The sequence below is a fragment of the Tasmannia lanceolata genome, unplaced genomic scaffold (genome assembly GCF_043159265.1).
Source record: "Tasmannia lanceolata isolate RefF3 unplaced genomic scaffold, GAP_Taslan_0.1 ptg000008l, whole genome shotgun sequence".
In the NCBI taxonomy this organism is placed as follows: Eukaryota; Viridiplantae; Streptophyta; class Magnoliopsida; order Canellales; family Winteraceae; genus Tasmannia; species Tasmannia lanceolata.
In genome coordinates, this window is record NW_027518685.1 from 28,365,567 (window position 1) to 28,392,123 (window position 26,557).

At 38.1% G+C, this 26,557-nt stretch overlaps 1 protein-coding gene across 4 annotated transcripts; it reads right to left on the minus strand.

The window, feature by feature from the left end:
• On the minus strand, window positions 1-25,971 carry KU80 (Ku80 family protein). Of its 4 annotated transcripts, none has more exons than XM_077389031.1 (13): window positions 25,821-25,971; window positions 24,250-24,342; window positions 23,745-23,796; window positions 21,177-21,308; window positions 19,811-20,214; window positions 15,857-16,143; window positions 15,454-15,649; window positions 14,938-15,144; window positions 12,828-12,995; window positions 12,027-12,422; window positions 835-965; window positions 635-728; window positions 1-427 (listed from the first exon to the last, which is right to left on the minus strand). In XM_077389031.1, exons 1-12 carry the CDS (start codon window positions 25,833-25,835, stop codon window positions 671-673), a joined length of 2,139 nt encoding a protein of 712 aa, XP_077245146.1. In that variant the 5' UTR covers window positions 25,836-25,971; the 3' UTR covers window positions 1-427; window positions 635-670. The 4 variants fall into 4 exon arrangements, 3 of the variants coding, with proteins under 3 accessions (XP_077245146.1, XP_077245143.1, XP_077245145.1); XM_077389028.1 differs by having other exon boundaries at window positions 14,938-15,165; XM_077389030.1 differs by having other exon boundaries at window positions 1-545; window positions 14,938-15,165.
• Window positions 25,972-26,557: the final 586 nt, after the last annotated feature.

A 26,557-nucleotide genomic window follows, 5' to 3' on the forward strand; every position in this document is an offset into this window, starting at 1 on the left:
AAAAAAAAAACAAGGATTTTATGATGATGGTATCCAAACGGCACCTAAGGAGATAATTAAGGTGCTCATTGAAACCTAGAGGTTAAATCCTATCAAAGTTCTGTTGCGGATGTAAAACTATGAGGAACCCAAGTTCCTCCACGTAAACAAAAGTCGTGCCCCTACCAAATATGGGACCAAATTCAGAAGATATTACAACATAAGAACACATGTAAGGGAACCCAACTTCAAGGTATCCTCATGGTTCATATGCACTACTACAGAGGTATGTGTTAACAAATATTATCCCTTTTTCACACAAGAAAAGATGAACAGATATACGGATTTGTAAGATAAAAGTAAAACTACTGAGAAGAAATGGAAATTTATCGGCAACTGATTTCTTTGAGAACAATAGTAAGTCCATATCACCAAAATGCCTACACATCTGAAAACAAAAAAGGAAAAGAAAGTCATACCTTATCATTTGAGGCGAAAGGTTCGTATCATATCAACATCAAATTGAAATGAGCCAGCAAGGTGTGAAATCTCAATTCCATCAAGGACTCCACGTCAACAAAGTGATCAGTAATAATAAACATGAGCCCCCACATCAACAAGGTATACCAATGTAACCAAAAGATGAGAAACTTACCATCTCAAAACCAATTCTTAGTTCGCAAGAGATATTTCAATTGTCTGCCTCACTTTTAACCAGGAAAGCTTCGGCCTCATCATCATCCACATCACTGTACAAGTATAGACAAAAGGAAAAATGTAGTGAGAAAAGGGCAAATATCTACTTAGGAAGCATTCTACAAAATCAAGACCAAATTGAAAGAGTAGATCCACCACCTGTCTATAGCTTCCTTCTTGCTAATCAGCGTGATATGTTTAAAGATAACAAGCTCCCAAAAACTAATGAGATCTGTCTTCTTGCATTTCTTGTAAAGATAGTGCATGAATTGGTTGAATTCTTTAGGTTCCTAAACATTAGCAATATGATTAATAAACAAAGAATACAAAAGTAAAAGATAAAATCCTGATTCACATAAGTTTCACTCTTGCTTTTGAGTTGACAAGTGAAAGAGTGAAGCAGAAAACTTATATTTAAAGGGAAAAACTAATGAGGAATGATAAACTGAAGGGCGGCCTAGCAAAAAACCAGTTACAAGGGGCCCCCATTGGTCCCTTTTTTTTTTGAAAGATGACATGGATATATTAAAAACATACGAAGGATACACGCACGGGGGCCAATAGTCCCCCAAGTATTACAAGGTATGAAGGCTTGGAGCAATCCAGGTCGAAAGGAAACAAAAAAAAAAAGCTTTAAAACCAATGATTGGCCCTCCCAACCATCTTCAAAATCCACTCAAACAGCTCTGAGAGCCATCCAAACCCAACCACCTTCCAAAATAGTCTTTTTTTCTCCACTCATGAGAGTTCTAACCGCCCTTGAAAGATTCCAAAAAAACTTTGCTAAGTCCATTGCGATCTTCCCACCGAAGATCTTGACAACCATTGAAACCACTATTCCTTTAAAGGAACTTTTTCTTCACCTATCCTAATAGCGGTCCCCCCTCACCTGTACACTTGCCCAGTTCCTTTAACAAAGACTCAATTTCGTAACGAAAAGCCTCTTCGCTCGCTACTATGTCCAGATCCTCCTCTTGTAGATCCCTGTCGTCTGGCGCCTTTCCGGCCGCTATCTTCTCTTCAGGTTTCCGTATCCCCAGTGCTTTCTTCGCCTCCCACTCCTGTCGTCTTAAACTTCTCTCTTCCATCAAGGATTTGATGAAGAAAGGATGCTTGTGCATTGGTTTATGGGTCTCCTTAACATTGAAGGTCCATGTCAGGCTAAAAAAGACCTCCCTTCTCCTAATAACTGCTTCTTTGAAGAGCGACCATTGCCTTTTGATGAAATCACAAAGGATTTCCCTTGGGTTTGGAAACAACTTAGAGGCCTTTTCTTCATTATAAGTCATGCCCCTGAGCCTGAGCAAAACCTCATCTAATTCCATAAAGTCCATTTGCCGCTTTCGTTTCCGACATATTGCCGGAGCAACCGAAGGAGATGAATGTGGGAGGAGGCTTTGATCCTGCTGTTCCATGATCCTGAATGGGGCAACGAGAGGACTGAGTTTTCGATTCGACTTTTTACTTCCAAAGGTCCCCTCTTTTTATTATAGGGGCAACCGCCTACGATTACCAATAACCGTCCCCACACCACCCACGACGGCTAAATAAGAGAGTTTTCTGAGGCTTTAATATGAACGCATTTATGGAGTCAAGCACTCACCTGGCAAAGCCCTACTGCCTCATCGGTTTTCAAAGATAATATGACGAATATTCCTAAACTAAGTAATCAAACAATAGGGCCCTGAAATGTTTTCTGACAGTATTCTAATCATCCCCTTCAAATTCCACGAGCGCATTAAATGCTATACTATTTCCGATGATTAGATTCGTTTATAGGGGTAATCGCCGGCTCCCTTTTGTCCTTTCCGATGATTCAACTGCCTTGATATAAGTTTTACTTCAATAGCGTGAGCGGCAATCTTTTGCTTGTTTCAAAAAACCAACTCACCCACCTGAAATCCCCTTTTTTTTTTCTTCTCTTTTTATTTCCTACCTTGTTATTTACCAAAAAACCTATAATCCATCTAGCTTCCGGGTTGAAACTAGAGGAACAAAACCCCAATGCCTTTTACCCGGTCAACCAAGGGCCACACATGCCCTGGGAAAGTGTGAGAAGTCAGTTTTTGGACCCCATTTGACCATTTTATGTCTCTGGGCATTGACGGAATGTGGCTTCAAAATAGTTCCACTGAGGATATTTTTTTGGAAGAATCCAGCCCAATCTAGGCCTCTGAGAGTTCTAGACCATTTTTTCGCTTCCATTCCTGAAATTCGAGCCACCCAAGCGGAAATCCGCTTTCCTCGATTTCAGGATACCCAAAGATGTGTGTCAAGCCAAGCGACTCCAATAGGGTGATTAGCCCTACTTTTACTTGAGCTAATGCGCTTGAAGCACTGTGTTTGAGAAGAAACCGCCCTCCCAAGAGCTGTAGTTTGCTCAATCCTATTAGGGTTAGAAAAAGGACCATTTTGACGTGGACGATGGGACACAGGATCCGATGCAAGTCTATGTGATTCTAAGGGATGTGGGGCCGGTGGAAAATTGGGAGAAGTCTTTTCGAATTTTCCTTTCCCTTTCTTTGAATGATGTGATTTGAATTTTGAATTCAAAAAGGTGGGCCCCAGAGGTTCAACAGTCTTCCCTCCAACAGGCCCCAAGCCACCCAACAGTGGAGCTTCAGTTAAACTCCCGTCGGAAAACCCCAGGCCGCTGATCGACCCAAGATCGACAGGCTCGAAGAATCTAACGCATTTGAGCTTGGTACCTTATGGGGAGGGCTTCTCAGCAAATTCGAGTTCGGTCCATTGCTTGTAATTTCTAAAAAGAGGGAACAAGCTATTTGGTTTGGAGATAATGTAAGTAATTCAAACACAACAGGAATTGTGTCTTTTAGTATAATACCCATCATACTCTAGAAACTGAAGAAATGGCATACTAATTATGTTCCCATTTCTTTAACACCTATAATAACCCCAATGTTTCAACATTTTTTTTATGTTAAAGCTTTGTAAGTTTACATTTGGCAGTAGATTGTACCATTGTAAAATGGACACACCTCAGCTAGACTCCAAGTATCCTTCTTTTTTTCTTCTTCTTTGAATGATGAAACCACATACTACTAAAAGAAACAGATTTCTCTTTTTTATTTTTATTTTTGATGAAAATATCAAATTTATTCAAAAGGAAAAAAAAAAAACTAAAAAGCAACATCAGGGCAGTTTTCTCGATGTTAAATACCACAGGATGGGTTATTTTTTATTGCCATTGGAAACACATCACACCATTTGATAACTAAAGGTGATTCTTCCAATGTAATATCTTGGGCAAATAGGAAAGCGGCAGAGCTGGTGGAAATTAGCTTAAGTTATTGCTGATATCCTCGATTAATGTTTCACATTGAACCCAATAATATTTATCTGCTAGGTCACTTGCACTCCTAGAGATATGAACACAAGAAATATTGTTCCCTATATCGTTCGCTATCTCGTTAATGAAAGAATCCAACCTATAATGGCTGATGCTCTCCCGATTAGCCCATGCTAATGACATTAGCCAAGTCCCACTCAACAATAAGATTCCCTCCAAGCTGTCTTGAATATCTGTAGAGTGTAGACCCATAAATAGAGCACGAACCTAAACCTCATTTGAATTCTTCTTACTGATCAGCCCAAAGTTGGAATGTAAAATCGCACCCTCTGCATCTCTAAAAACCCTCCAAAACTTGAAGAGCAAGATTACCTATTGATCACCCATTGAAATTGAGACTGATGATGTTAGACTGCAGGGAAAGTCCATCCAACGAAAATTTTCTTCTTTGATATCTTACTCCAAAGAAGCTCCATCCACTTCCTCAAAAATCGAGCGGAATGGCCCCAAAACTCCTTGCTAGTAAGAGCCCAGTTATCAACCAAAAGTTTGATGTCAAAAAGCAACCAGAGTGAGAAACATTCTTGCCATCAAAGATTCAAGCATTTCTTTCTTTCTGTGTCGTCCATATCACAACAAAAGGAACTATCAATAAAGTCCTGAGTTGTCTAATATATCAGCTCTAAAAAATCGCTTCAAGAGGATTCAGGAAAACACATTGAAGCCCAAACCAAGAGAGAACCTTGCTCCAAATGCCTCTAGATATCTTGTGGTGGATGAATAATGACTAACCAATTCCATGTCTATCATGCGGAGACTAAACTGCCTCCTTTTCACCTATCTTGAGTATTAATTTTCTCCAAGATAGCAGTCAAAGTACACAATCTGCACTCTTCAAAGGACTGGAGCTCTACAAATGATATTCCAAAACAAAGACAAAGATGAGTACCTTGTGATGTTATGAGCATACCGAAAAAGGACTTCATCGTGAATAATTAGGATCCAAGATTATCCTATCTTCTCCTAGTTGTGAATTGTGATATACTGAAATGTATGAATTTTCAGGAGTGCCACAAAAGGTTAAGGATACAAGACAAATCATCTTTTGGATTTCTATAAAAGACCACCCTAAACTACCCCCGACCACCCTACCCCCCCCCCCCCCCCTCCCTCGAACTCCCATAACAATCACAAACTTCGGTAGCTTTTGTCACTAACTAGCCTGTAGAGGCTCGGGTAGGCTTGGTTATGTAGGATAGGGAAGAGAAATAGAAGAAAGGGGATAAAGGAGAAGAAGAAGAGAACAGATGAGAAAAGAAGAGAAGAATAGAAGAAGAAGAGAGAAGAAGAATAAGTAGAGAAGAAGAGACAAAATTATGGAGAAGTAGAAGAAGAAGAGGAGAAGAGAGGGAAGAATAGGAGAAGAGAAGTAGAAGAAGAGAGGGAAGAATAGAAATCTGGGGGAGAAGCTCTCAATCAATTCAATTAATCATCAAAGTTCATAATAAAGTTGTAAAGAGGCCTATAAAGGCAATTAACAACCTAAAAGATAGAAACTTACTAAAATAAGAATTTCTAAAAGACTAAACTTCCTAATTCTAAATAATATGGAAAATAAAAGCCTAAAAACTAAATAACCTAGAAATCCTAATAGGCAAATATGCCACTTATTGGCCTACTATCTGCATCACTTGGCATAGGGCAATTTTTCCTAATCCTCGTAGTTAAAACATTCTTAACTTGAAAAATGGATTTCTATGCTCGCGAGCTCCTCGATTTTTGGTGACTCATCCACCTGCCCCACCCAACACTTTATAACTTTCCTCCAACTAGCCTCCTGAATTCCAATTCTCTACAGCCATTTTCTCCATAATGATTTTTGGGCCAATGCTGCCAACTCCAAGACCATTTATTTTCTTGGATTTTCAAATGCCTTGTCATTTCACCGAGTGCTTTATCTTTTCCCTTTCTTCTTTATTTTCCCATAAAAAGAAGTCATGTTGGAGCTTCTCAAGCTGTCACACCACCTCCATTGGAATCTTGAAGACAGGCATGAAGTACATGTGGAGATTAGAAAGGGCGACCTTGATAAGAGTGATTCTCCCAACCAAGAACAGGAGATTATTCTTCCACCCCGAGAGATATCTTCCCGCCCTTTACACTACATGAGCTCAAAGAGGCTTAGGAGGAATGCCAAACCCCAATGGGAGAACCAAATATGGTAACGGAACACTCACTCTTAGATCTGAAAACACCCGCGACCATCTTGAGCCTATACTCCACATTGCAGCCATCAATTGTGAAAGAAGAAGAGATTGCCCACAATCAGTACATCTCTTAGAACACCCTGTTTAACCACAACATCATTACCCTCTCTACGAAAAATGGAATAATTAAAAACCATTCCCCAGCATATTCCCACGATCTTTTCAATTGTAAGGTAATGACCATGGGCCCGCGCTATGATAGACAACCACCGCACTATCATAGACAACCCAAACAATAGCTTTTGAATAGTCACTTTCAACCCAAAGCATCCCCTCACTATCTCATCTTGAAAGACATGCAACCATGTAAGAAAGGCTCTTGCCTCGTCTTGCTTAGAGTCCTTAATGCTTATACGTCCCGACTCCTCCCTTTCTTACACGATAAGCACCAATTTGCCATGTGAAACTTCTTCCTCTTCAACAAATCCAATGTATTAATTTTTTGCAAAATCGTACTTGATCCTTCTCTATCTTTCTCACCTCTTCAGTTGCATACTCCCACATAAGGTCTCTCTCCCTCCACAATTTTTATCTTCATTTCCCCTCTAATTAGAAATAAGGAAAAGAAGATTATAAGCATTCACTTATGACTAATTCACTGCTTGTCTACTACCATTATCAGAGTGTGACTTTAGAAAAACAAAAGGAAATAAAAAGGGAAAAACAAAGATACATGATAAAAAAGGATGAAAATACACCAAGATAGTATGTCTAGTTTCCATATATATTAATATATACGATGTATTTTTTGTAGTTACAGAACATAAGTAAAAAAGAAAGGAATCAATAAGGCCACATTTAAACAAACTCAAATGACTCGATTGAATACTTGTTCAATCCTGTTTAAGGCTATGAGAGAAAAAGAAGAAAATAAAAATAAAAATGGCACATATATAAAAAAAAAACCATAGTTTGTGAAATACATCTTGGTTTTCTTCTTACCAATTACTTTCGTGCAAGCCTATTGGTGCAATGATCTCCCCATTTCTACAATATATGGCAAATGTTTCAATCACCAAATTTCATAACTAGGAGATATCCTATGGAGAAAAAAATGGTTTTCTTGTCTCATTATGGACAAGGCCCTAGACCTTTGCCGCCAAGTTTCCTTTTGTTACTCTGCTAGGCCTCTCCAAAATTATTGCCCCGTTAGATATCCTTTAGTCTATTAATATATGCATCTCATTTTACCTAAAATTTCAGGAATAGAATGTCCTTATCGCTAAAAAAACCTTTAGAGGGTTGCTTTTGTCCAATTCTTCGGTGCTACTTCCATTATTTTCCTTATGCAAAGAAACATGACCAAAGACACTGGTTTCAATGATAAATTTCTCATGAACATGCAACACACAAGAAAAAACACCAATTTTTTCGAAAGCCCTTCCATTTTCCCCGAATAGATAGCTCATTAAGCAACATTTTTGTCAAATGTTCTTTAAGAGAGGGATATGGAAATTCAATCCCACAATTTCAAAATCTGAAGCATCAGATTTTTTTATTTTTTTTTAATGCAATCTGAAACATCAGGTTTAATGAAAATTATCAAAAACAATCAATAGAAAATGTAAGTCATAATTTGTGGGTCTTTTGATGAAGGGGACATAATACTTTTGTCTTTGAGAACCTATTGTGGTTTGAGTATGAGATCTACTTGACTTATAACCATGGTTTGAAATTTCGGTTTTGGCATATATTTCGGACCTAGCCGAAACCGAAATTTCGGTCGAAATTGGGTAAAGAAGCTCGAAATGTCGGTTTTTTGGGCCGGAAATTTCGGCTTTAATTTTGTAAAGGAATAAAAAATTAATATTTTATTTAAGATTTAGCCAAATTTTCCGAAATTTCAACCGAAATTTTGTACGTTTCGGAAATTTCGGATTTCGGTCATTTCGGCGTCGGTGTTGACCGAATCCGAAATTTCGGATTTCGGTCGAAATTTCAAACCATGCTTATACCTACATGAACAACATACAATGTAAAAATGTTTCCAGTTTTAGTACTGCATTTGGAGGTTGTTGGAGAAATGAATTTCTCTGATAAAATAGAGGACTTGGTCTCCTTTTGAATGATCTTTAGCATATGTTCGCAATTAATATGAGAGAACTAGAAGAATTGGAGCTTTTTTGTTCCTTCTCTTGTCTCTGTGTTCTAACTTTCCAAAACCTAAGTTCTTCCTGGCAAGGTTTCAAATATCAGTTTCGGTACGAACTTCAGCCCCCATGGAAGTGGTAGTACTTAATGGAAGTCTCTGGAAGTTCATGAGAATCCTATAAATATCATGAAAGTTTATGGAAGTCCATGAAAGCAATGGAAATTTAATGAAAATTTATGATGAAACTTTAAGAAACATTAGACTACGCATAAATACAAACCCAAAAACCATCACATAGACTTTGAACTCAACTCAACTAAGCCTTTGTCCCAAACTAGTTGGGGTCGGCTAATGAATCCTTTAGAAAATTTTCATGAAGAAGGTGGAAGGATCTACCTGGCTCAAATTGACTAAGTCTAATACCGACACTAGTTGGGTTCGTCTCCATGGATCATTTTCTTCCATTCTCTCCTATCCAACGTCATGTTCTCTGTTATGTTCCTAGCCCTCAAGTCTTTCCTCACTGTTTCTACCCAAGTTGTTTTCGGTCTGCCCCTACCTCTTTCTATTCCATCAACTTGGCATGAGTCACTTCTTCTCACCAGAGCATCCAAAGGTCTAAGTTGGATATGCCCAAACCATCTTAAGCGGTGCTCTCTCATCTTCTCTTCAACTGGTGCCACCCCCACCTTTTTACAAATGTCTTCATTTTCAATTCGATCTAACCTTGTGTAGCCGCACATCCATCTAAACATTGGCATCTCTACTACACTTATCTTATGCACATGCTACTCCTTGGTGGCCCAACATTATGAGCCGTCCAGCATGGCTGGCCTCACAGCTATCTTATAAAACTTTCCCTTCAACTTGGTAGGTATTTTACGGCCGCACAGGACTCCTGAAGCATACTTCCACTTCAACCAACCCGCTCTTATTATGTGGTTAACATCCTCTTCAATCTCTCCTTCCTTACGTAGGATTGAACCAAGATAGCAAAAGATATCCCTCTTAGGTACCTCTAGTCCAGTCATATTTACTACATCCTCGCCCCGCCTCCTTACATTACTAAAGTTGCACTCCATATACTCTGTCTTAGTCCTGCTCAGTCTAAAACCTTTGGATTCCAAAGTAGTTCTCCATAACTTTAACTTAGCATTAACTCCATCTTTGGTTTCGTTAAAGAAAGATCAAATGGCAAGTGGCGTGTGTTGTCATGCATATCAGGAAAGTTAATGATCATGTCATTTCTTTTACTTTTTAGCTTTCTCATTTTATTAATGGAATGATATTAATATTTCTGGGATATAGGAGGTCTTTGGGTACGCGGGTACATCATAAGGAATCAAACTCAGACTTAGGTCCGGACTTCGGTCCCCACGAAAGTCGACAAATGTTGGTGGATGTTTAAAACCATGCTTCTTGTTTCCAATCAAATGATCTTTAGCTTATATGAGCTTCGTTCTTCTATTGCCTGTTCTCCTCCTTGTTTCTTGTCATTTCAATGGACAAAACTAATCTTCGAAAAATATGCTCTCTTTCTTGCAATTTCTGAGATATCAATTTCTTTAGAAGCATAAGGTTGCTTTTCCCTTCTACTCTTTGACCTTTTCCTTTATTTGCTTGAAACTAAGAAAGCTCACCCAAGAAGTAGGTAGATATCACCAAACTCATTTCCTGTTTCCTAGCCGCTAACTTTGGTTTATTCTTGTGAGTTGAAACATTCTTCAAACAGTCTCAGAACCGCAAAACATTTGGATACATTTTTGTTCTATGATTCTCCCACATGTAGGATAGATAGTTGACTCCGGACTCCACACAAACACATGAGAGAATGAATATGACGTGGCAAAAAAGAGAGGTGAAAACGGGTCTAAAGAAAAAACCTTCCCCAAGAATTGAGAACTTGTCCTAACTCCCAAGGCCTTGTCACAAAAATATTGGGGGCTCAAAACAAATAGACAGAACAAAATTCAAAGATGATTGTAGTCTAGAAAGGGGCAAAACTAGACCAACAACAAAAGATCATAACCAACCACAATAGTAATGTAGCCTAGCTACGCGTGTGTAGGAATTTTACAAAGGTTGAACGACAATCACACCTACTAGGACAAATTGGAGGAGATAAAAGGAAAACGTTCACGTTTCTCCCTTCTCTGTATTATCTCATAAAATCAATAAAAGTCTAATTACAATGCTTTGATGATATCTATTTATAAGAAAAAGAAACTCTAAATACTAACTTAAGACCTAAGCAATTAATCACAGTCGTCCATCTAAAGTAACCTAAATAAAAGTTAAAAACTTGATACAGATAATCCTAAAATAGAAATCCCGTAATAGACACGTACCACTTCCATAAATTTGCCGCAACTTCCTCAAATCACGTCCAAATCGCGCGATCTTGGGCTTGTTAGAGAGGTAATAAAAAAACCTTTCTAAGGATACCAAAATCAAGCCAAACAAAGGAAATTTGATTCCTAAAAAGTAGGCTACAAATAAAATGACGAAAATAGAAGTTGAGGGATGGATATGGACATGCAATCTATGGCTATCATGCATGGGAAATGAAAAAATAATTTACAGCTATGTGGATGAAAATTATGTCTAAGCATGTGGGCCCGCTTGGGCTTCCTTGGCCTTAGCTTCTCTCACCATCATACGGATTTTGGATGGGCCCGATTCTTCTCAAATTTGTACTCTATGATCCGGGCTGCATCAAAGAGGTAACAATTCAAACATAGTTATGAACACAACAACCTTGTATAGTTCTTTCCCTTAGTAGCTCTAAGAGATTCGGGGTTCAACCTGAGCAGAAAATTGCACTCCGCAAGGCAAAGTCAAACTTATGTTGCAGCACAGAGGGTTTGGATATGAAGGGTGTACTGATCATGTGTGCTTTCTAAAGAAGGCAATTTGCGACTAAGCGAGTAACAATGGCTCAATATGTGTTTTCTGCTACATTTCATTGACAAGCAGCAAATAGTTAAAGCATTAAAAATGATATCCAGTTTTTAATGTGCATACCAAACACCTACGCATGCAGTTCAAAATGAGTATACCAAGAGATGGGATTTCTTCACCTAACATCTAAGAGCCTACCTATAAATAACAAATAAATATGATTATTCGGGGAAAACATCAATGCAGCTTGGTATTAATGGAATTAAAGAAATTACTCATCCTGGATTTGTCAATAAGAAAACATTTTTGTACCTACAACTACAACTTAAGATAAATTGATCACTAACTCACATGTTTTTATTATCATATCGCAACAAAAATTAATGACAAAAAAGGCACTAACTGCATTTTTATGATGTTGGTAAGATATACATAACATAAGCACTGTGAGATTTGAATTGTAATATTTCCCTTTTCTCTTTCAATTTCTTGACAAATATAAGTGGAACTATAAAATGAAAATCACTGCTGAGATTTATCTGATTTCTCCAACACAAACCAACAAGATCGATCTATTATAGAACTTTTTTTTTGGGTGATAATTCCAAAGAACAAGTAACCGCAATTCAATTGATACAGAATTTGTATTAGAGAACTGAATATAGATGGTGGTCATAGAATATTTTCAAATTTCCAACTATTCCTAATCAAGTGAATCTTTGGAATGACAATAATGATCCAATACACAAATGGAAATGGAACTTTACCGAAGATGGTATACCTGCTCAAGAACACAACCTCTGCGAAGAGCCACTAAACATTCCATTGCCTTGTCATAGGTATCTCCTTGGTAGGAGTTTTCCAACAGGTCCCAAATGAGATTTTTCATATCTCTGATTGCTTTATTAACCCATTCAGAGCTGTCTCTGCGTGCAATCATGGTCTCAAAATCTTGGACAGGAGTTGAATTTCCAATTTTTTCCACCTCCATTGCAGGCGAGTTTTTAACCAACATGGTAACAAAATCTCGAACAGTGGTGGAGTCCCCATTTTTTTCAACCTTCGTTGTAGACGAGTTTTTAGCAGAATGTATGTCAGATACATCAGCTTCAACAACCTCTCCCTCATTTGAGGCTGATGGTTTTTCTCTCCATAATGGCCTAGATGACTTCTTTTTCTGCAATGCAGGCATATCTAAGTTAGCAAAACGTGATCTGGAAAAAAAAATAGGAAGGGAAAAATTCAAGTTTAATATGGTATTGGTTAAAAAAACATAGTAAAAAAATGGAAACACAAAAAAACACAGTTAAAATTTTGTCATTTACAAAATATAGCAGGGGTAAAGTTGGAAAGTTGGCCAAAAACGTGTTTACTACGTTTAAAACGCGCGTTTTAAACGTTTTCCTTGAAAAATGGATTTTTTTTTATTGTGAAAGTTTTAAACAGAGTACGGCAAACCAATAAAACGTGTTTTAAAAAAAAGCGCCATTTAAAACGGCATTTTGCTAATTATGGGCATATCATTACAATCAAAATGTTATCAAAAGATATTAAGCTTAAAAATCTTTCAAATATAATTGACCTTTGGATTCTCCTTTAGCTCGAACTGCTTACAAAAATCAGCTATAACAGACTTGTTTTGTGAAAGAATCTCTGGATCAAGTTCAGTTATCCGTTTAAGAGGTCCGTCAAGTGGAGGCACATTTGCATCTGGCTGCTTTGACTTTAGCTCAAGAAACTGGTAAAAACGCTGAAATAAAAATAACCAAGCATCATACATTTGCCTCATAAGAAAGATAAATGGAAACCATAAACTTGCTAACAGTACCAATAGGAAAGACATTTGCGTGAACTATTTCTTTCTCCACGAGCCACCTTCTAAAGATAGAGATTTTTTATGGTGTAAGCCCATATAGACCATTATTTTTCAAAAAGCACGTTACGCCCACACCATAGGATGATCCATCCCGTCCATTTGATGGGCCACTTTGTAAATAGTTTGTGCCCAAAAATTCACTCCCATAGGATGATCATAGACCTCCGATCTAAAGAGGAACTGTATATTATGGAAACCTCTATAGGTCGGAGGGTTGGAATCATCCTTTCCTCTATTGATCAGAGGGTTGGAATCATCCTATGGAAGTGATTTTTCGGGCACACCCTATTTATGTCGCGGCCCATCAAATGGACGGTTTGGATCATCCTATGGTGTAAGCCGTACAGTACTTTCTGAAAAATACTGGTCTATACGGGCTTACGCCTTATAAAATCTCTTAAAGATAAATTGTTCTACACCATTAAAAAAAAGAAGATAAATTGATCTATTGTACGAACAACAGATAAAAGCATGACTGAAAACTGAAGGATATCATTGGCATAAAATTTGATGAGTTTAAAGGTAATAAAAGCCTAACATCTCCAAATTTATTGGCGTAAAATTTGAGGACTTTAAAGGATATAAGAGGCATTGCATTACCAACAAGAAGGCAGATGATAGGACTCAAACAATTTATGTGAACATCTAATCAGGCTTTAGGTGTGTGGCAATGCATCTATTTTGATATATTTGCATTTTTTGTGCCACCACATGTATCAGAGAATTATCCAGGGTTATTGAGCTGCCAGATCTAAAAGGTTTTTCAGTCTCTCAAGGAACTCACATGAAAGCACCCTAATACGGTCACTTTAAGCAGACAAAAGTGCCAGTAAGTATAATTCCTAATATGGAAAATAGTATACAAATTTCCCATTGTTGATGAATAATTATCGGGATTATTCAGAAAATTATTGATACAGGCATTTATGTGAAAAAGAAATCGAGAAATCTAGAAAACAGATTTTCCTGAAAGGACCACGGGTCCACGACAGTTGTAAATCCAGGCAGGTTCCTGGGGGGGTCAAGAACCTAATATCACATAAATCAGATTATAGGCATCTTTCTGTAATGCCATTAGGGGCCTGTGATCCTCACTGACAAGAATCCAACTGGTCATTTGAGTTTTAGACATTTGCAAAGCAAGAGAATAAATACAGACAAATTAAAATGCAATAGAAATTTTCCCACGTCTTGAATAAAACCCACGCAATTTTTTCTTCGTGTCAACAGTACAAGGACATGTATGAAATTGAATGTTTAATTCATGATAAAATTGAGAGATGTAGCTATTATTGTTCCTTTTGAAAGACTACTACTTAAAACGAGTAATATATGCAAAACATAAAAAGGGTGGCCCAGTGCACGAGGATCCCGCCATTGCGGGGTCTGGGGAGGGCTAGATGTACGCAGCCTTACCCCTGATTTGCAGAGAGGCTGTTTCCATGACTCGAACCCGTGACCACCAGGTCACAATGGAGCAACCTTACCATTGTGCCAAGGCTCACCCTCTAATATATGCAAAACATGTTGCCACCAAATTGCTGCATGCCGAGGATTTTAAGAGCTAATAAAATAGGTGGGTTTACTAAGAATTGTGACCTCCCATATGTTAGTTAAAGAGAAGTCATATTGCAACACTATTCATAAGTTTTGGGCAATAGAAATAACTTAATAACAAATAAAAGTGTAGATCTTGCAAAAGTATTAATAGATATTACTTGAATGTTTACATAGATGTGCATCACGGCACCACCTATGAAACCATGTCAAATGAGAACAATAAGTGGAAAATTTTCAAAATAAATTGAGGGTGCACCTCCAAGACTGGATTTGGTGTGAATTCAGGTGGTAGTGCTTCCTCTTTACTGGATGGTGCAAGGTCCAACATCCTAACCAAGTTGTCTGCCGCTTCTTGCTGTCTTTCATTTGGCCGCCATGATGGAGGGAAATTGTGGAAGGATGGAAACTGAAACTCTCGGACATCCTCCGCAAAAGGAAGTACATTGAAATAAAAGGAATCTGGCTGCCCAACAAAATGTACTATCTGTGCTGAATTATTTGGTCAACCTAGACCAAGAAAAGAAGAGAAAGTACTCTAACAAAGGAGGAATGAGACTGAGGGGAGCCCTTGCAAAAAACCGGCTACAAGGACGCAACACCACTTTCTATTTTTCCGTACGCACTTCAGACACTTTCTTAAGATGGACCAATGGGGGCGCCCTTGTAACCGGTTTTTGCAAGGACGCCCTTCAGTCTATCATTCCTCCTAACAAAGCTGTAACATGAGCTAATCCAAGTTGAGCACATAGTGTGACCACAAGATAGAACTTACAATATTATCTAGAGAAGATACATTGGGTGTCAAAACCCCGATGACAACACTTCCTTGCCCGTTCCTCCATACACAGCGCAAAATCGCAACCTTGTTCATTTCCTTCATTGCCCTTACCATTGCAGAAACTGCAAGAATTGCCTTTGAATTGCCCGGTTCAGGAATGAAGACATGCACATCTTTCATATAATAATGACTGCAAACAATGGACAAATAATGTATGGTGAAGATGAAATAGATGGAAACAGAAACTCCAAGAGGAAAAAAAAGAAGTTAACTACCATGAATAAGAAAAAGAGGAATGAATTTAGAGTAATCATTCCAGTCCCAAGCTTTTCCTTTAATGATATCCCAATCCTAATTATCCATCAACATAAACCAAATTAAAGATGCTAAATTTTACCGCATTATGTTAGAAGCATTTGTAAATCCTAAGAGCTTCACACTTTTCTCTGGTTTGAATTTTACAGCCTCCCATTCAGCAGATGAAATAGGAACCACTTGAGGTCCATAACGGTAACCTTTGATCCTTTGTTCCGGGGGTACAACTTTATTAGGATTTTCCAAGCTTTTGTATTCAAAATCTACCTTGAGTTCATGAGTAGCAAATTTATCAGTTGGAGGTGCTTTATCAGAATATTTTTTTAGTGTAGGAAACTTCTCCTCTGATGTTTTCTTGTAAACCCATACCTGAATGAGAACACAAAGTTGCACTAAGATGATATTAGAGCCTTCTTTTCCTGTAATAGGGCATCAACACCAAGATATTTGATGCAACTTGTAACAGAAATATGAAACGATAGTTGATCGATAGCTCTTGATTACAATTGTCAAAATGTACTTCAAATATGGAATCAAATAAAATATAATTACTGCAGAAAAATCACAATAACTAAGCTTTCAATAGATAATAAATCAAAAGGATGAAAATCTACGTTGATTACAACTGTAGATCAAATCCCATGAAAATCTTGAAGAGAATTGTTGTCGAAATCTTCGAAAAATTGGAGTTTCCTCTTTGAGAAAATCCCATTAACAGTAATAGGCAGCAAACCCTGCGCAAAAACCCTAGCTTCATTTCATGAGTGCTCCTCGTACCTCCTACTGGGCAGTTGTGATCAAGGTTTTAAATTTCAACCGAAATCTAAAATTTCGGAACGAAATTTCAGGTTTCGGACGAGACCGAAAGAGAAATGGGGTAAACCCAAAACGGTATAAAATTTCAACCGAAATTTCTTTTCCCCTGTAATTTAAGGAATTTCAACCCAAAAATGGATTTTTCCCATAATAATATCCCCAAATTTCAGCCGAAATTTTCTATGAAATAAAATATTATTTTATTTGATTTCATAGATTTCACCCGAAAATTTGAAATTTCAGCCGAAATTTTTCGGCTTCGGTGAGGACTGAAACGCTTTCCGAAACCGAAATTTGAAACCTTGGTTGTGATTCAAATTCTCCGATACTTGAAAAGCGCTCTAGGAAAAGGGTTGCTTTTCAAGAGACATGGGCATGAGAAGTTAGAAGGTTTTTGTGATGCAAACTGGGGAGGGTTACTAGCAGATAGACGATTCACTACTGGATATTGTACCTATGTTGGAGGTAACTTAATATCATGGCAAAGTAAGAAGTAAGACGTAATGGCCAAATCGAGTGTAGAAGTCGAATACCGAGCCATGTCACATACTAGCGGTGAGCTTATCTGGTTGCGCTCCCTCCTATTTGAAATTGGATTCTCCTCATCATCCCCAGCTCAGCTGCATTGCGACAATAAGGCTGCTACTAACATTGCCACCAATACTATCTTTCATGAGCGCTCCAAAGAAATTGGATTCTCCTCATCGTCCCTAGCTCAGCTGCATTGCGAGTTGCGACAATAAGGCTGCTATTCACATTGCAACCAATCCTGTCTTTCACGAGCGCACCAAACACATAGAGGTCGATTGTCATTTCATACACCAGAGAATTCAAAAGGGATAAAAACACACTACTTTCACTCGATCAACGTATCAACTAGCTGATGTTTTCACCAAATCTTTGAGTAGATCCAAACTAAATGATATTTGTAACAAGTTAGTAATGCATGATATATACATTCCAGCTTGAGGGGGAATGTTAGAAGTGTGGGTATCTGTGTATGTGCCTAAGAGCATCTTAGTTATTGTACTCTTTTCCCTTATATAAATACATAAGTGAGGGGGAGCTATCTCTAACTCACTCTTCTCTTTCTCTCATTCTCATCTCTTCTCTTGCTCTCAACAGTTAGTATCGTTTGATCTCTCTGATGGATCCCGTCGAGTCCTCATCTCAGCAAATAGCCTCTCTCAAGGTTGATGAGGTCACCCCTCCTTCGTACACTTCATCCTCTAGTTATTCACTTGTGGAGGCTCCCCTTCAAATGAAATCCAAAAAGCTTGATGATGGGACAAATTACCTTCCTTGGAGGATGGCCGTTCACACATATCTCCTTGGGCGTGGTAAAGTTAGCTTTCTTGAGCGTGCACTTCCAGCCCCCACTAATCCCTCGTATGATAAGTGGTGCCAAGACGATGCTGTGATCAGATCTTTCCTATAGGGTTGTTTGGAACCCTAAGTTGTTGTTGTCGTGATGTAATTTCAGTCATCTGAAGAAATCCGGGAGCATGAGGCGACTTTGTATTACGGGGCCGATAATCTTACACATATATGTGATCTCTTTTCTAAGTGGTTTACTGTCCAGCTTGGGGACAAGTTGGTGGCGGCTCATTACCGTGACTATGTCGCCCTTTGTCAGCACCTTGACTTACTCATGCCCTTCACTATCGATCCTGTCGTTCTTGCGCAGTGTCAAGAGGAGTTGCGGGTTGTTCGCTTTCTTGACTCATTGGGCCCTGATTATCTCTAGATATGACAACAGATTGTTAGCTCTGGGTCTATCCCCACTCTTGCAGATGTCTTCTCTCGAGTACAATGTATGGGAGTTGTTCAGCACATTGACCCTGGTGTTGATGGATCCACTCTTGCGACAAATGCTGCGGGTGATCGTGGTCATCCTGGTGGTAGGTTTGGTCGTGGACATGGTTGTGGATGTGGAGGTGATCATGATTCGGGGGGGGGGGGGGGGGGGGGGGGGGGGGGGTCGCAGACGTGGGTCTCGCTACTGTACCCACAGTGTTGATTATTGCTATGATTTACACCATGACCTCTGTCCCTACAATCCTGCGAGTGCTTCGGCTACCATTTCTGATGGTCCTTCTCCTGCTGCAGCTCCAGCTCCAGCTCCATCAATCTCTAGTGACTCCTTGCTTGTCCCTCGCGTTGAGTACGATGAACTTGTGCGTCTACGGGACAAAGGAAAACAATCCATTGCCACGTTTGCCCAACAAGGTAGCCCCTCATGTTTTCTTTGTGGTACGGCTTCTGGATCATGACTCATTGATTCGAGAGTACCTTTCTCATACTAATGCAATCGTCTTATTCTTTCCAAAGGCTACTGCAATTTGTGCTTCGTTAATGATGAGTTGTCGGAGAGACGTGTCAAGAATGCACAAACAACTCCCATTGAATAATTACCCATCCTCCACTAAGCAAAGGATTATTTGAAAATTCAACTTCAGCCACTATTTTGCCAAAATACTGCTCTCACAATTTTTAAGCAACTCAAACCAAAATCCAGAGAGCTATTTATGAAATGATTTTGGATGCTCCCAGTGATCCAAGAACAGATCAGCTATCAATACCACTGCATCAGAGAGAGAGAGTTTACATAGCACAACCATAACAAGTCCTAAACCAGCAACAACAAAACACAATGAGACAATTATCATGCATTATATTTATTAAGAAAAAAATAGTGACTACATCTTTGCTGTAACATGACAATCTTGCAATCTGACAACAATTGCTAACAGAGCAGGCAACCATGAGCTTCAGCATGATTTTCTACTGAAAATGGCACACCTTCCAAAATGATGAATCGAAAAAGATGAATTAGAAGAACCTCTCGTCTGATATTCAAACAATATTAACTGCAACATGAAATTTTAAGCATAATGCAACCATGAAGAAGTTTTATGTGCACAATAAGCCTAAACAAAGTCATGGATATTCATCATTATAACAATTCACTAAACCAATGAGGCTTTGATGGAGCTGAAGATTGCCCACCTAAAGCATTGATAAACTTTAACATATGCCACTCATAGCTAGTAATATTAAACAACTAAATGTTACCCAAATCATGGTAGCAACATGCTCCAGTTAACAAAATTAGTAGTTACTGATTTAATACCTAAAAACTTATTACTTTACTGGAGACAAACTTATTGATGTGATAAAAGGATTAAAGTTTATCAGACAAAAATATCCTAAACCTCACCTTGATCTTCATTAGTGGGCTTAGCTCAAGATCTCCCCTGAATACGGTAACAGGAGATATATTTCGAGTTCTAAGAGCACCCAACAAGGAAGTTGGGCTTTCAACATGCACTACTTTTGCTAATGTTTTCTTTGAAAATCGATCCAGCAGAAGATCATTCTCATCAATTATTCTCTGATTTGTAACTCCAGTTGTCTTCCCTCTCACAATTATGCAGTCCAGTTTCATGCGATGACCTTTCATCTCGGCAGAAATGGTGTCAATCTGATCTTCTTTTGTTCCTTCATACGGTTCTTTGATGGGATACTGTGCATTGGTTATAAGACACAGTCGTTGCTTACCCTTGTTTGTTGGACCATATTTCTTTATCAGCATATCCATTCCAACCACAATAGCATCCAGAACTAACAAGGAGTCAAGGAATCAAGAAAAAAGACGCAAAAAGAAGAAAATGCGTCCTCCTAGCATGTGGTCAAAGACCTAAAACAATTACGACATTTTTTTTTTATAATTAGAAATTGCTTGGAACAAATTAAAGGCTGCATCATGCATGGTCAAAGTGTCAGTAACAAAAACCTGTCAACATTTAGAATATCAAAGAAGCATAAATGATTTCAAGCAACTTTCCCAGAGCACATGCCTAAGAAAAGTAGGATGATCTCATAGAATAAGGTAAGTTCCCACAGAAGGGTGTTGTATAAAATTTTAGTTCTAGGTAATGGGATAATAAATGAATTATGAACAGCCATTCTATTCACCCTCAATTGAACAAACATGTGAGTGTATTGCAGAATGTTACCTATGTCAATAGTCCAATATAGAATCTCGAGTTGAAATATGTAAAGGAAGAATCGTTTATCCTTTGTTTAAAAACACCTCGCATAAACCATGAACTTGCCCAAGTCAACTTGGTTTTATTTTGGTTCGGTTATCGTACAAGTCCGAGCAATTAAAAACTCTTTTGACTCACTTGATTTAACAAAAAATTGACTGGTTCAATCATTCTCTCGCCCAAGTTAATTCCTTTTTTCCATGGCTGAGTTCGCGTCCAAGTCTAAGTTTTTAAACCCTGCTTTTACCTAATATGGTTGAAAGTTGACCATTTAAGGACTTAATTACCAGGATTGGCCAGAAGCAGGATGTAGGGTAAGAGATGAGCAAGGTGTGAAACTTGAAACTATAGGAAAAGCAATTATATACACCTAAGGAAGAAAAACAACCCCAAGGAGCACACCACTGCAACTAGAGTTTAGAATGCTAAATCGAAAATAAAACTATTCTTATCTCTTTTGAAAATTTATCTCTTTTGTCACAGGAAAACAGAAACACTCAAAGTACTTACTTGTCAAGAAATGCTCTAGGATACAATCACCAAAGACGGTTCCTCGAGGAAGCTTTTGTAAAGATTCAATTATATCCCCATCGACAACTTTAATATTTCTTAAAACCACAATGTGTTCATATCCACCGACTTCCTTCATCAGCTCATTCTCAGTGTCTGAGGATTTAATGGTAAAGCATCAGAGCAATGGCCAATTAATAAAAAAGAGAAGAATGCTCAACTGATCATCAAGATTAAACATTGCGAATGTCTAAGCAATTTCACAAAAGCAATTTTGCAGTCCCTCTTTTTCAAGAGAGAAGTTACACCTCATATGAATTAAATGAATAATGAGGTGGCTCTTCTTTTTTGAAGAAGAGAAGCCAGAAAATAGCTTTCTGTGAAATTGCCTATACAGTTAAACATTTAACATTATAAGCGTACAGGCAATTAGTATGAAATACATATAAGCTACACTCACATAATAATATAGTGCAAGCAAAGCGCATGAACAAGCCAGTAATTCAGCAAAGGAATTCAAGAGAGTAGGCCCAAATATGAGCAAAACATCATGTTAATGCCAACAGAGGGCCCTATAGAGCTCTGCTAGGCAAGGAAAATGCCAAAGTGAGTTATTGTGATGCTTATTGTTTAATTTTAGGGTAAAGTCTGTTTAAGTAGGTTCTAATGGGCATGTGAAAAGAAAATGTTAGTAGTGTTTAAGGTCAAGACTTCGAATCTTTCTAATTTTTTTTTTTGAAAAGTGATAAATATATATATATGAGGAAACTGTTGGTGCGCTTAAGCTCACCAAAGTTATGGTGCGCTTAAGCGCCCAATCACATGGGGGCCCACTTTGTTATGGTGATCCAAAGCATTCATTTGAAAGGCCTTATCATAGATAGGGTGTGTACCAAAAATCAGCTCCATAGGATCATCCTAACCCCTTCATTTGTGGAGGACAAAATGGACAGACAGTGTTTGTCCACAAATCTGCCCATTTTTGTCCTCCACAAATGGAGGGGTTAGGATGATCCTATGGAGCTGATTATTAGTACACACCCTATCTAAGATTAGGCCTTGCAAATGAATGGTTTGGATCACCTATGGAGCTGTGGGACCCATGTGATTGGGGAGCTTAAGCGCACCAACAGTTTGGTGCGCTTAAGCTCACCAACAGTTTCCTCTATATATATATATATATATATATATATATATATATATATATATATATATATATATATATATATCATGAGTCGTACATTGGGGACAAGAAGTCCCTAAAACAAAACACAGTATCTATATGGGTAGTTCAGGGAATCTTTCTAATTTAGAAAGTGTCAATATGAGAAAGTGGTATTTTGGGTTGGAATAGGTAACTTGTAATACAGGAAGGAGTCCCTAATGAAACTTATCAAATCGGAACCCTAATTTAAGAAAATCTACTGTTAGAAATTGAGGGTAAAGTCTGTTTAAGTAGGTTCTAATGGGCGTGTGAAAAGAAAATGTTAGTAGTGTTTAAGGTCAAGACTTCGAATCTTCCTAATTTAGAAAGTGTCAATATGAGAAAGTGGTATTTTGGGTTGGAATAGGTAACTTGTAATACGGGAAGGAGTCCCTAATGGAACTTATCAAATCGGAACCCTAATTTAAGAAAATCTACTGTTAGAAATTGGTTTGTTGAGTTTTCTAGGACAGCAAGATGTACTTTATTTTTATTCTAGGATACTTTAAAATAAAGATTTTGCTTTTCTTAGGTTGATCTAATGGCTGAAATCGTTCATATATTAATGGTTAGGATTAAAATAGGTTGTTATGGTCTTCTAGGCCTATGCATACATACATGCATACATACATACATATATGATGTTCTTTTCACGAGTTTAATGAACAAAGATGAGTTTTCTTTATTGGGTTTTGGATTTAACGCTTCTCTGATCATGTTTCGATCAAATCTACTGTTGTTTTATTTCTGTCTAGCATGTTTGTGAAGATCGATAAGTCTGTTTGTGTTTGTTCAATCCTCTACCAAGTTTTCACTCTTGGTTGATTCTTAATAGATTTATGTGCATCATAACGGAGCTGCCATGAATTACAAAACAACATATAGAAATATTGTCGGTTGAACAAAGTTCACTAATTTTTGCGAGGGATGTCAAGGAGAGAACAAGTAGAAGAAGTGGAATGTCAGAGGAACTTTTTCAGAATGTGAGCATCACAAAGAATCAAAGGAACAAAACTATAGCGATGAGGCACTGTTGTACAAATCATGGTCAGAAGACAAAAAAAATCAGAAGAGAGAGAAATCATATAAGGGTGGGTTATGAATCAAGAAATTAATACCTAGGAAAATGAGCTAGCAGATTTTTGGTCTATGGATGGAGGTAGAAGATATCAAATAACAAGTTTATGTTTGTCATTAATTTCTATTTTTTCCTTCCATTGCGCAATCTTTCTTTCATCACTGAAGTACTGTTACTTATTTTACCCGGTATCATACACAATATTGCAAACCAATTTCTTGAACTGTATACATGAAGTCATGAAGAATAAAACTACTGAAGTTACTTGCATCAAAATATAAATCTGGAGCTGTCCATAGAATAAACGTACCTTCAGTTCCAAAAAGAACTACTCCTACTTCATCACTCTTGTTGTAAATTAGCTGCACACGGACGCACACACAACAAGAAAAGTAGAATATATGAAAAAAAAATTCTCTCTCTCTCTCTCTCTCTCTCTCTCTCTCTCTCTCTCTCTCTCTCTCTCTCTCTCTCTCTCTCTCTCTCTCTATATATATATATATATATATATATATATATATATTTGTATGGATGGATGGGCGTAAAATTCTACAAAAGCCCAGAAACCCAACTATCTCACATAAATCTTACTAACAAACTTAAGGGAACCATGCTGGTTTCGGTATTAGTTCTATTGGCGAGTGACTATATAATTAAAGTGGAAAAAAATATATAAACCTAAATCTAAGATTACAGAAAAGGTTGAAAATGCCTGTTATAAATAAAATGACACTAAATACCACAGGAATAGTTTACATAAACCACTAAAAATAGCAAAAGAAAGATAATAGAAATAATAACAGAGAAATGCATGCCTTCTTTTGCACAAGCATGGAGCAAAGTTTTTCAACATCCGGGAGAAGATTGTGCATGGCTGGACCAACATCAAGCAGCAAAACCACTGCTTCCTGTAAGAAATAAATTATAGTAAAATAAAAACACAGGGAAAAAGAAGCAATTGACATAAACTACTGCTTTGCATCCCCCCTCTCTGCTGACACCGAGGATGGATCGACCAAGGGATGTATTGCATAAGAAATCTTGGCCCAAGAAAAGCTTTGAGCGGTAGGCGGGCTCAGGACGTCAAGTCAACCTTGAAACAGGTCCACCTGCATCCCCTCACTCGCCTTTGTGTCAAACAACCAATTACTCCAAAAGCTTAAGCTGTTAGAGTTGGTGTTTGTTAAAGTATAAAAGATTAAATAACGCCATGACTAACAGCTTAAGCTTTTGGAGAAATTGGTTGTTTCACATGGTATCAGAGCAATTGCATGGGTTCAAAACGCCTTGATATAAAAAATCCACATGTAATGGCCAACCCAAAAAGAGGGGCCACATGTGCCACGTGTAGGCCAACCCTAAAAAGAGGGGCCCACACATGAAGGGGAGTGTTAAGGTAAAAGATTAAATAGCACCCTCTCTAACAGCCTAAGCTTTTGGAGCAATTGGTTGTTTCACAGTGTTATTTAATCATTTATACTTCAACACTCCCCCTCACATGTGGCCCCTCTTTTGGGTTGGCCGTACACGTGAATTTTTATCATCAAAGAGTTGTTGGGTTTCAAACCTATGACCTGCCATGAGGCAATAGCTCTGATACCATCTACAACAACCAATTACTCCAAAAGCTTAAGCTGTTAGAGTTGGGGTTATTTAATCATTTATACTTCAAAACTTTGGACCAGCTCGGCGGGCAGGTGATTATGGCCAAATGAGAAGTTACAAATAGCAGTTTTGAGAGGAGGGGCTCGTTGAGATTGGAAAATTGTGTTTACTCAATGGTGACAAGAAATTCAAATATTTTAAAGAAACCGTTATTCTCTTACCCTAACCCTAATTACTGAGGCCCTGTTTGTTCTGGATTTTGAGAACCAATTGTGAGACCAAAACTGATTATTGCCATCAGATGCAAGCTTAGCAGTGCTCATGCCAGTGACTGTACTCAAAATTAAACATAAATTTGAGTCCAATAATAAGTTTTGGACTCACAGTCGGTTCTCAAAATCCAAAACAAAAACAGGGTCTAAGAGTCCAAAACTAATAACAGATCTTTCAATAATTTAAAATAATTTCACTAGTCCCAAAAATTGAATTAAAGTAACATTTGCAACAACTCAACGTACACGAAAAAACTAAAACAGTGATCACATTAATCAAATAAATTAAATATACACCAAATTCAACATTCTAATACCAAAATCGCCAAAGAATTCCAATGGATTCATGAAGAACACTTTGAATAGAATGGAAAACCCTAACCAAAATCAGCACAAAGATGAGATTTTCTACCTAGGTTAAAACATGAAATGACTAAAGTCGCAATGAAATGGGTAAGGATTGACTGTAGAAATTCAGAGAATATGGACAAGTAGGGCTACAGATTTACCTTATTACGAGCCATGTGAGGAGAGAGAGAGAGAGAGAGAGAGAGAGAGGCTTTTAGCTTCTTGTAGAAGCTGGTGGGAAATTAAAAGGAGAGAAGGGTTGGAAGTTTTGCGGCAAAAGGAGGGGTTTAAGTTTATTTATTCCCCTGCACCTCCTACTTCCCGCCTACTAGAAAATAAGAGAGCGAAGTAGCGAAAGGGAAATGATGTTTTCGCACCCCCTGTAGGATCATGCGCCCCACTCTTAACGTGATTTGACGTCAAAAGCGTTAAAGTCTGCCTACAATTCACGTTACAAGGGGGGCGCATAATCCTACATTGGGGCGAAAAATATCGATTCCTTAGGGAAATTACTGAAATCTCCCTATCATACGAACTACTGAAATCTTCCCAGCATAGGAACTAATTTGGTCCATGTGTGGGGCCAACTTTCACTCCTGGGCTCCTGTTCTGATGCTTATGCATTCCTTTGCCCCTTTGGGCAAGTAAAGACTATGGAAGGGGTCCGGATTTTGGATGCAATTAAACCCCTGGTAAATCTATGTAGAGCCTAGTACTTTATTCTATTTGGACGCAAGTTAATCAAGAGAGGGAGAGGGAGAGGGAGACCCAAGTTAACCAAGAGAGGGAGAGGGAGAGGGGGACCGAGACCGGGAGAATTGCCTAAGCAATTTCTTATTTTTTGAGTTAATCGTATGCAAATCCTAGTGATGCCACCAGACATGCAATTACTACTGTC